The sequence below is a fragment of the Cucurbita maxima genome, unplaced genomic scaffold (assembly GCF_002738345.1).
Source record: "Cucurbita maxima cultivar Rimu unplaced genomic scaffold, Cmax_1.0 Cma_Scf00022, whole genome shotgun sequence".
Taxonomy (NCBI): domain Eukaryota; kingdom Viridiplantae; phylum Streptophyta; class Magnoliopsida; order Cucurbitales; family Cucurbitaceae; genus Cucurbita; species Cucurbita maxima.
Window position 1 is genome coordinate 1,415,576 of NW_019272038.1, and position 11,731 is coordinate 1,427,306.

The 11,731-nt window shown below is 34.9% G+C and overlaps 3 protein-coding genes across 3 annotated transcripts; all 3 read right to left on the reverse strand.

Annotated features, from left to right (window-relative positions):
- Positions 1–1,437: 1,437 nt before the first annotated feature.
- On the reverse strand, positions 1,438–5,461 carry LOC111496312 (proteasome subunit beta type-6). Its single transcript, XM_023146720.1, has 8 exons — positions 5,181–5,461; positions 4,355–4,431; positions 4,142–4,197; positions 3,336–3,408; positions 2,708–2,819; positions 2,453–2,526; positions 1,890–1,964; positions 1,438–1,806 (listed from the first exon to the last, which is right to left on the reverse strand). The coding sequence occupies exons 1-8, from the start codon at positions 5,287–5,289 to the stop codon at positions 1,675–1,677; spliced, it is 708 nt and encodes a 235-aa protein (XP_023002488.1). The 5' UTR covers positions 5,290–5,461; the 3' UTR covers positions 1,438–1,674.
- A 438-nt stretch (positions 5,462–5,899) lies between these two features.
- LOC111496304 (gamma-glutamylcyclotransferase 2-1-like) lies at positions 5,900–8,153 on the reverse strand. The gene is made up of 9 exons (XM_023146711.1): positions 7,861–8,153; positions 7,435–7,557; positions 7,282–7,358; positions 7,104–7,160; positions 6,846–6,902; positions 6,735–6,775; positions 6,542–6,613; positions 6,372–6,451; positions 5,900–6,279 (listed from the first exon to the last, which is right to left on the reverse strand). Exons 2-9 carry the CDS (start codon positions 7,541–7,543, stop codon positions 6,017–6,019), a joined length of 756 nt encoding a protein of 251 aa, XP_023002479.1. The 5' UTR covers positions 7,544–7,557; positions 7,861–8,153; the 3' UTR covers positions 5,900–6,016.
- Positions 8,154–9,127: 974 nt separating this feature from the next.
- Positions 9,128–11,287, reverse strand: LOC111496225. Its single transcript, XM_023146594.1, has 4 exons — positions 10,712–11,287; positions 9,944–10,298; positions 9,397–9,670; positions 9,128–9,323 (listed from the first exon to the last, which is right to left on the reverse strand). The coding sequence occupies exons 1-4, from the start codon at positions 11,203–11,205 to the stop codon at positions 9,187–9,189; spliced, it is 1,260 nt and encodes a 419-aa protein (XP_023002362.1). The 5' UTR covers positions 11,206–11,287; the 3' UTR covers positions 9,128–9,186.
- Positions 11,288–11,731: the final 444 nt, after the last annotated feature.

Sequence of the window (11,731 nt, forward strand, 5' to 3'; positions counted from 1 at the left end):
TTTTTTTTTTTTTTTTTTTTTTTTTTTTTTTTTTTTTTTTTTTTCTTGTTGTTGTTGTTGTTTTAAATAAGCTTAATATAATAGTATCTCAAAAAGGAAAAAAAAATACTTCTACCTTACCTGAGAGTTTACTAAAAGTCATAAGCAAATCCAAACATCAAACAAACCCGAGAGATCAATCACCACGAGAGTCAGCCAACGAGCTGTAGAAGCTAGACCCCATGTGAGTGGACAACGGGCAGTAGAAGGTAGACCCCATGTGAGTCGACCAAAGCTAGACACATTATAAGAATCTTACTGATATTACAATATTTCAATAAGACGATGGGTTTCTATACTAAGTACGACAAGTTAACCGATAGAAAAATATATCCAAAACACTTTGTTATTACTCTCTATACTTATTATCAAACTCAAGTATAGGTTTTTGGAGGAGGAGGGGGAGAGAAAATATTTCTTTTTAATTTAAAAAAATTTAAAATGCCGATAACAAATAAATAAAAAAGATAATGTCTGTTAGACGAACACGACTCTCCACGTTTAAGCATAAGCTCTTATGGCTTTACTTTAGGCTTTCCAAAAGACCTCATACCAATAGAGAGAATATTGACTTTACTTTAGGCTTCCCAAAAGATCTCGTACCAATAGAGAGAATATTCTTTGATTATTTTTATTATAAACTCACGATCATTCTCTAAATTAAATGTGGGACTTCCCCAAAATGCCTCTGTGGGACTTCCCAAAAGGCCTTCTAAATTAAATGTGGGACTTCCCCAAAAGGCCTCTGTGGGACTTCCCAAAAGGCCTCATATGTGGCTCATATGTGGGACTTCCCCAAAACGTCTCATATGGACAGATTATTCTTTGATTATAAACTCATTTCCTAAATTAGCCGATGTGGCACTTTCATTATCCAACATCTCCCTTCGAAAATGAGCTTCCCCAAAACGTCTCATATGGACAGATTATTCTTTGATTATAAACTCATTTCCTAAATTAGCCGATGTGACACTTTCATTATCCAACATCTCCCTTCGAACAAAGTACGCCTCCCCTTAATCGAGACTCGACTCCTTAGACTTTCATCATCCACCATCTCCCTTCGAACAAAGTACGCCTCCCCCTTAATCGAGGCTCGACTCCTTTGGAGTCTTAGTCATTTTTTATTATGCCTTCGAGGAGGGTTGACTCAATTTTCTTTTGGAGTCCTTTGTTCGACATTTAATTGGCATGACTAAGTTTAGGGCATGACTCTAATATCATGTTAGACGAACACACTCTCCACAATAGTATGATATTATCCACTTTGAGCATAAGCTCTCATGACTTTGCTTTAGACTTCCCAAAAATGTCTCATACCAATAGAGAGAATATTTTTTTATTATAAACCTATGATTGTTCCCTAAATTAGCCGATGTGACAATATGAGAATTGCATCATCCAACAAAGTCAAGGAATATTATGATAAGAAAGAGTAAATTCAACCATTGTACATCCAAAATTCATACAAAATAAAACATAATTAGGTTTACAAAGAAATAATGGGCAAGGGGGAACTGATCCAATTAAGTAGTCTCCTATTCCGCAGGAATGTAGTAAAATAGCCTAACCAGATAACAACTACCAGCATAACTTTTGGCAAAGATCCCTGCTGCTGCTGCTGCATATCACCATTTATATGTTCATCGGCTCGGGACTCGACGCATTCAGAGCATCCAGCAATGAATTTTTAGGCTCTAATTCTTCATGCCACAGTGGTAGCTGATCTCCAGGATAGAATTTTCTTGTCACTCCCTCGGAATTTATCTACAAAAACGCCCAACTGTGAGAATCAAAGATAGGACATGTTTTAGAGTTCTAGATTACGTGAGAACAGGACATTATCTTACAGTAACAGTACGGACAACGCCACCACTGGCACCATCTCGAGCAATGGCAAGAGAAACGGCCTTAACCACCAATTGCTGCAAATAATAGTATAGAGTTAGAAAAGGGGAAAAAAACATCCTTGTCAAATTTAAAAAACTGTAGCTTCTTGCATCGTATAACCGACAAATAAACAGAAAAGGAAGCTCATCCTAATGGTTCTACAACGCTCGAAACTGAATTCTACCAGCTGATTTACTTTAGCATAATATGTCAGCTTAGAATTGAATCCTCTGCCATAGAGATTGCACTTAGCAAACTCCATCTTAATTGATGCTTCCCCTAATGGTGCTTAGAAAAGAAGCATTTCACTTAAAAGAATCCCAAATTCACTGTCAGTAACCACGATAAAGTACGCTTCTTACAAATAAACAAGGAATGAAGATCCGAGAAACACTCTTAAGAAGTGATCGGAGCTCAAAAGGAAGTATATATATATGTGTGTGTGTGTGTGTATGTTGAGCAGCAAGCTAAATCTATATAATAATGCAGAACCGAAACTTGCAAATAGGAGCAGTGCAGATACCTCAGCTTCGTCTCTGGTCATTCCTTCTTTCCAGGCTTGATCGAAAAATCCATACAAGTAACTGGAACCAGATCCTGTAAAATAATAAAAGGAACCAGGTAATGGACACTAAATCATACAAGGATGACAAAGCAGAGGATCCTATCATAAAGCTTTAGTAGGAAAAAAAAGGAGTAAGTAAACGTGTGGATACCAAAAGAAAACTCCAAACATCACTATTTTTTTTTATTATCGATTGAGCACAAAAGGTTTTACCTCCAATAGCAAATGGCTGCTCTATTATTGTTCCACCAAGAGGAATACCATAGATTCGACCACCTTCATACTTGTCCCATCCACCAACAATAAGGCCAGTTTGCAACATATCCTGCCCATTTAACCAAATGGCATTGATATTAAAGCATGTATTTAGTTTGGATAAAGAACAAGAATATAGCTTCACTTAAACATTAGCAAATAGCACTCTCGTGAGCATTTAATCCCAAAAGGATTTTCATTCTTTCCCTATGTTGAGTTTTTACATAACCCATAATAATCCTTAACACAATACAGCATACTTTATGAGAAGCTCCATATCATTTTCAACAAAACTCCAGGTTGCGTTCACATTTCTGCAGTCTCACAAATCATATGTTCATTATTGTTAGTGAATTTGTTTATATTTTAACTAATTCATTTTCTTTCCTATCTTTCTCATTTTATTTTATCATGCATGTTTTCAACTCTAAAATGTTCATTACAGACTTGTGTCGTGTGTGATTAGTCTATTTCCATGATTTTGGCCAATTGGAGAGTTCTTTTCTGCTTCAAAGAATTGTTATTGTTTCTTAACCAAAATTGTTACACATGCAATAATTCTGAACAAACTAATAAGAGCTCCTACCTTGTTGTTATATGCTAATAGCCTAACAAGGTTTGCAGCCACTTTAACAGTCGCAGGCTGGCCAAGCTGTATCCTGTACATCAAAGCTAATATACAATCAGCAAGATAAATACAAGAGGCCTCCTTATTTATATCAAAGAAATTAATATTAGGAATAACTAAAGCCAGCAATTCAAAATGAGTTACAATCGTCTTAAGGTTGACTTATCAGCAAAGGGGCAATAATGAAAAAGAGATAGTAAAAGCGATTTAACTAAAAGTTTTACAATTACCAATAAAAACATATCCTCGGGTAGATCACACAACATATTTTCGATCACTTATCATTTGAAAGAAAGAAATGAAAAAAAATAGGAGGATGGATAAACAGGTACAATTACCCAGAGAAGTTCTAAATAAAGACCATATTTAATGAATCCCAAATTACACACTCCCACCAGATCAAGTATATCTAGGGCTATAACATTAATCACCAGAACATTTTCCTCAACAATCTAGTTAACATAGTTGCTAGTCAATGTAACAAGTACAGGAAGAATCAATCTATCACCCTCCTCCCTCCAACACGTTCATCGTTGATTTTAGGGCCAAATTATTTTTATAACACAGAAATAAAATATAGAATTTTCAACTCTTTCATGCAGTTTTGAAAGCCATTAAGAAAAAACGACAAAAAGAAATGCAGTTGCTAATATTATCCATCACAAACATCCAAGCAATAAAAGAAAATTTCTTGCATCGAGCAAAATAACTATTAAACAACAAATTCAATGCAAAATACTATTGTCAATAACTAAACCACTCACGTATGCTGATGAAGGAAATGACGCACATAATCAGAGACAATTTGAGAATCTGCAGCCTGCAAGTGACATAAAATAAATTATTTACAGAACACGAGCAAACACTCAAAAACTGAGAGATTTAGACATTTTAATGATAGAACACGAGGTTGAAAGAAAAACTAGAGACTAGCAGAAAGGACAGTTTGATATGGGAAATAATAGAAATGGAAATACCGAGCCAGATCGACAAACATAGACGTTGTCAGTAAGTTTCGTAATCTTGTCCGATGCACGATTAGCCACATAGACACCTATCACACGAACAATAAAAAAATGTTAATATTCATGCAGCACAAAAAGAATGCACATAAAGAAAAGGTGGATACAAACAAACCTACGAAGATCCATTTTTCCCTTAATATGTGATTTTGTTATTCAAGATTGCTTGGGAGTTGAGTTTAGAAACTCTTCTGTTTTTTCCTTTTCAAAAACTAATGTTAACATAATGTGGTAGCGGTTGTTTACAAGTTACTTTTTCCTCCAGTTCATAATTTTTTGCAGCGTGTAGCTCGATTGTTGCCTCCACTACATATTATAATTTTTATACTCTTTACTGAAGCAGACAATTAGTGTTTAGTAAAGCTCGTAGCTCGTGAATTTAAACAGCTACGCTTGAAAAGTCCCGCATAAATTTCAATTATGCAATGTTCTAAAAAAATGGAGAAGATTTTTATAAAGAGGATCTCACCAAGAACAGAATCCACACAACTACTACTGCTAGATGCCAATTAGGGGGGGAAAACTACAATTGAAATGAGCTCTTTCAATCATTACACCTACTCGTAAAAACTTAAAACGTCCAAGTTAAGCTTGATTCCAAACGTGATTCGCTTCCAAGGTCGAACGACCAGAAAATCCAGAATCAGCAAACTCTTACTACTTTTCCTCCAGTTTCATTTAACACTTCGGACATTTGAAGATAGTATTTGTATTAAAAAAAAAAAAAAAAAAATCATTACACTAAGAAATTACTGGTAGAAAGTGAATACAATAAATTTACCGGTGCTGGTACGAGAATCGGCGCCAAGGACAACACCGCCGTTGTAAGTGACGCCGATGATGGTGGTACCCATGGAGTGAGGAGCATTGAGATCCATGTTAAGATCCATGGCTGTGAGAAGATGATCCAAATAAACCAGATCAATATTCAGAAACGAGCGTAAAAGAGGAGGGATTGCCGGAGAATAGAAGAACTGGATTTTGATGTTGTGGGGGGATTTTGTTCTTCGACCTTACTTCTCCATCAAGTTGTTTTTTTATTTTTCTTTCTTTTTTTCATTTTTCCCTCAAGTCTTTGCTCGTTTTGTTTTGGGCCTGAACCAAAGCCCAAACGAACTAACAAATTGAGCTTCAATCAAAGCCCAAATTCTATTAATTGGGTATAGTTTTGGTTTGGGCTTTACGGCAGCCCATGGGGATATACCTGGGTTAATTGCCTAGAATGAGACAAATAAACGGGTATCAAAGTGATTTTTATATCATTTTATATATATATATATATATATATATTTTTTTTTTTTTCTTTTTTTTAAACTCATAAATAAAAGTCTTAAAATACATTAAAAATAACATCTGTGAACGATACTTTCTTTAAATAAATGTTTAATATGGAAGCAATATGTGTAAACATGTTGCCATTAACCCAACAACATGAAATCAACCTAATGCCCTAAGTAATTCCAAATGGTGAAGAAGTTCCATTAATGGAGGACGTGAAAAGTGTGAAAAGAACTTCCAACAACTTTCTATTTGGGGTTAGATCAGAAACATGAATCCAATAAGAACATCCCCAAAATTTCACTAATCAACCTAATGGGAAAAGAACAGTGGCAATCATCAATCCAGATTGCTTGTTTTCTTAGCTCTTGAGTTACCATGGCTTTCACCTTTCACCATACCAATCTTTCCATTTTCTTCACAAGAATCCATCGCCACCGCAGCGTCGGCGAGCGGATGCACCTGAACACCGGAGATGAAGGACAAAAAAGGCAGGTGAGTCGTCGGTCTGACCGCCTGCTTCTTCTTCCCCTTTCTAACCTTCTTCCCAAGGATATTTCTCACCTCGTTCGCTAGCTCGATCACCATATCGTCTTCGTGACCTGATAAGAGATGTGTATAGTTAATATCAACTCAAATTTAGTTCATACAATCACATCAGATTTCAATTTTGGACGAAGAGCTAGACAGTTACCGATTTCAAACAAGGCGTTCTCCAATCGGAATAGATATTCTCTGTTGTTCCCACATGGACCAGATGCAGTTGCAATTTGGCTGAAAATTTAGTAAATGAAAGATTTAGAATGAACCCATTTCAGGGATGCAATAAGAACAATGAAAGCCAAATGGTAAGCCTGCCATTACCAAGCCATTTCCTCCAAGGTAGCATGTCCTAGATAGTATTTGTTTAGCAATTTATCAAGTGTAGATGTAAAACTGCATTCATGAATGCAAAACTTAATCAGATCAAGAACAGAGATGCTCTTTTTCAACTTATCCCAATTAAGATTTAGAACAAATCAGATGTTTAAGAAGAAAAATCCATCGAGAAGCTTACACTAAAACTCCTGTCAATGTTGGCTCTATGGAGTCTTTATCCTGAATCAACAATGGAAATGGATTCAAAATGATGAACAGAAACACACCTAATAACGAAGCAAATCCTTACCTTGTAAAAGTTTACAATGGTCTTTCCATCATACTCGCACTCTCTTCTCTCTAGGCACTACATTGCAGACAAGAACAAAAACCGTAGGAAAAGTTAGAAACCACGACTCTCCATAATAGTATGATATTGTCTACTTTGAGCATAAGCTCTCATGGATTTACTGTGTATTCCTTATGTATAAACTCATTCTTAAATTAGCCCATGTGGGACTCTCTCTAAAAAAATCCTCAACTGGGAACAGAATCGGGTTTCCAGTACCTCCATAGCAGCTCTCTCTCTTTCAGATCCTCCATGGATGCAATATGCAACACCCCACTGATAGAGAGAAAGAATGCTAATCAGGCAAGGTTACAAAGATTTGCTACTACAGAAAATGAAATTTGTATCAGTCATGGAAATGCAAATGAATGAACATTGATAGTTGCTCAAAACTTACGCAAATGGATCCTTCTTTGGGTTCCAGCGTGAGAGTTCTAGCAGGGTTTTGTGGTGTACCTCTATGATCAAAACAAGCTGTGCAATGGGAAATTAAATATTAGAAAAACTTTAGTTTCCATTAACGAATTGGAATGTTGAGGAAGAAATTTACCAAGGTCGAATACACGCCTATAATCTCTAATAAAACCTATCACTCTCTCGTCAAAGTCAAATCCTGGATTCCACACAAGAGATCCATAGCCAAAAACCCAAAGAACCATGATTGAATCGATATCTGCAAGAACAATATCCCCTAAAATTAATCAACTAAGGCCAATGAATGCATATCCATCACTTCGTCCTCTGTTCTATTAATTTAGTCATCGCTCGAAGAAATCAAAAAATTCATTCGTATGTAAACATAAACTCCTCAATCACTCGAATTCCTTTCTCGCCAGAATAAAATCGAAAAGAAACGAGAGACAGCGGAATAGTCAATTCCACATCAAAAGCAGCAAAAGTAGATTCATGCGGAATAGTTAAATCATTCGACTTGAAAAACGCAAACGTAGAAGAAAAAAATGGAATGGATTCTTACAAGAATACCGACAAATTTAAACAAGAGAATTCCTATGATCCGCTTGAGAGAGCGCCGAAACGAAAATTACAGAAGCAAGAGAGAAACGAAAAGGCTAAACGAATTTTCGTTTAGCTGAAAAGAATAAAAATTAGGGCGTTTCTCTCTGCCCTGTTCGTCGTCGTCGTCGTCGTCGTCGTCGTTGTTCTGCTCTGAATCTGGGCGGTTTGAGCTTGAAGAAGACGAGAAATTTATAGCTGATGTGTCCCGAAACGGAAACCTATGGCGCCATGGATGGCCGCTCACTTTCATGCATGTGCATGACCTTTTGTTATGCATTCATATATTTTGATGAATTTTTATTTTCCTAAAAATAATAATAATAATAACATCCAAATATACATTGGTTTTTATCTTAAAAAAAATACTCATAAATTTTTAAAATTTTCTGAACTTTTTAAAACAAAAAATCTTTAAAATATAGTTAATGAAAATGGTTACTTTTAATAATGTCTTAAAAATACTTTCAAATTTTAAAAAAATTTAAAAACAATAATACGCGTAAAAAAATAGAGATAATATTAGTACTTTTAATATTTATAAATAATTTTTTTAAAAATTGAGTATTAAGATGGCCTGTTTTTAAAAATTATTTTCTAAAATTCATTAATATTTTTGAAATGTATTATTAACTATATTTTTTTAAAGTTTTCCAAATTAACTCTTAAAATATATTTAAAATATTTAAAATATTATTTTTTAAAATATATATTTAAATTTGAGTTTCAAAATTTAATTAAATATTTAAAAATAAATGAACCCATCCTAACAATGAAGTTAGGTCTAAAAAATGTCTCAACCCAATCCACGAACCCCATAATATTTAAAAAACTTTATTCTTATTTTAACATGTAAAAGTGTAGACATGAACTTCTAACATTTTAGTCAATAATATAAAATTAATAGTCAATTGAGCTATGTTAGTTAAACGATACGGAATTGAATATATGTCAATATATTTAGACCAACTTGATTATTAATTTGATATTAAAATTTTTATTAATGTATTCATAAAATAAGTAGTAATTATCAATCGAGACTCGTTTAAGTTAAATGTGGTATCGATTCGTTCATGCATCTCTCATTTATTTATACGAACAAAAATCATGAGAGCTTATACTTAAAGTGGTGGATAATATTACAGTAGAGTTAGTGTTTGAAACCCAAACAAAAAATAATTTTATTTTAATTAACACTAATATGCTTCTTGGCAGTACCATCGATTTATTAAGACGAAATAAAAAAGGCAATAAATTTTTTTAAAAATATTTAATTGCGTGTATTTGTTTAAGATAAAACGACGACCTTACTCATAATCCACATGACTAGAGAGAATTCGAAAGCGAAGAGCGTATGAAGTAATCCGCGATCCAATGCGAATCCGAACAGAGTAATTCCGCCATTGTTGTGCTGCAAATACGATACTGCGCCAAAATCACGCCGTTAATTATTACGAACGCTTTGAATTGCGACAAAATTGGTGCAAATTTTACTAACCTAAAGCTTGTCTGGTTTGGAAGGAAGAAGGCTCCTGTGTGCTTAATGAAATTAGAACCTCCGACGATGAGTCGGAATCGGTGTCGTCGCCGTCGTTGTCGACGGTCGGCGGCGACGGCGCCGGAGGTTTTGTGTGGTTGAATCCGGCCGCGGCGGAGGTAACGAGCATGTGCCATCTGGTTGCAACCGACGCGATTGCTTGAGCTCTGTGAGTAATTCTTGCCGCTCCGACTACGCACAGGAAGAATCCGCATAGTTGAACCGTCGAGCAAACCTGAAAGTCCCAATTTCATTATAAAATTAAATTAAAAAAAAATCAATAATACCTTTAAAATTAAAAAAATAAATAAATAGAAGTATTAATTAAAATTTAAAATTTTGAAGATATTTTTATACAAAAATAAATAATAATAATATTTGTTGAATAAAATATCATACAATTACGTGTCATATTTTAATTTAGGAGTTACCGGAGAAGTTTAATAAAGAAAAGAAAATCTCTAAATTTACGATTTAGAAGTTCATCAAGATAAAAATTTGAGCGTACCACAATATCACCCGAGTTGAAGAAGTTCTTCTCAGTTTTAGAGGTCAAAACCAATAGCAACGCAACGAACTGACTAACGGTGATGATGAACAAGCACACAATTATGAAGAATCGATACCGATGACTTGTAACCCACAATTGTTTTCTGATCCTCAAATGTTCGTTGAAGATCACTATAGCGTCTGATCCTGACCCATTGCTTGTTTCAAACAACTTGTTCACTCCTTGTAGCCTTAGAATCTGCAACTCGCATGTGAGCCGAAATAATACGCACACGAGCAAGAACACCCCAGTTCGATATACCCACGATGTTAACACGAACATGAATAGTATCGAGTTTATGGGAAACCCACCTCTATTGATGATCATTGGTGATAAAAATAAGAAAAAAAAATTAATAAATGGAAGTTCATAAATATATTTTACGAAATTTAAGACATATTTTGATTAGTTATTTAAAAACAGAGTTCAAGAGCAAAGTCACGTTACTTAAAAAATGACCAAAATACTCTTATACTCAGTTGGCAACTATCTCCATCGACACTTCTTTCAACTACAGTCAACTATCTCTTCAATATGGTCGGTTGAGATGGTCGTTGGAGATCGATGCCAAGCGTAGTTGCCAAAGATGAATGAATGGAAACACAAATTTAAACTTATTAGTTCATAATCATCCAGATTAATTTGACATTAATATAAACATTTTAACCTTAAAAAAAATTGAGAAAAAAAGGTCTTAAAAGTAATTAAGCAATAAATTAAACTTACGGAAACGAGATCTTAACGGTTGAGAAGAATATGATCTTGTGGGCCAACTCAAAGAAGAACGACGGGAAAAGAACGTACGCGAGGTAACGGAACGCCTTGTCGAGTTCACGCGCATAGCCTCGCTGAACGTAAAGAGAATCTTCTTGCAATCCATCGAGGAAAAGAAGTTGCCGGAGGCCGTACCGGCGGAAGAATCGGCACAGAGAGAAGAATCCGATCGCGGCCAGGCCGGATTCCGGAACCTGAACGAGTTTGTTAAGAGAGATCGGATCATCGGCTGGATCTCGGACGGAGACGATCGTCACGATTGGAACAACAACGGTGAGGATAACGAAGGCGAAGTAGGAGACGAACTTTCCAGCGGCGGAGGAGTGGTCGAGAGCGCACCATTTGAGACTGATTCGGAAGTTGCGAAGCTCGTCGGAGGTTAGGGATTTTGATCGGCAATATGAATGTTGGAGAAGGAGAGGGAGGTTTGCGTCGCCGGAATCCATGGCGGAAATGGAGGAGAGATTTGAGAATGGAAAGTGAATTAATAAGGAGAGGACGGCGTCGGGATATCTGTGAGGAAATGGAGGGAAGCTTTTAGGTAGTGAGGACTGAAGAGAAAGGAAGGTGCAGAGTTCTGCCTTGTGGGAAAGGTTACCGCCAACCGGCTTCCCTGGTTGCTTCAATCGCCACTTGGCGTATTACTTTTCTATTTCTTTTTTTTTCTTTCTGTATTTTTATAATTTTCAAATATTTCATTTTAATTTTTAGGTCTCTAAATATTAAAAATGTAATTAAATTTTGTATTAATTGAGCTCATCAAATTTTCAATTTTGTTTCTAATTTACTATATAATAAATTTAAAATTTACAATTCTATTACCCATAAAATTAATTTTATATTTAATAAATTAATTAACTTCTAAAAATTTTATTCAATATATTTGTACAATTTTTTAAAGCATTATGAAATATTCTATAATATTATAATTATAATTATAGTTTTTAAATATTACAATTATTTTAAATATTC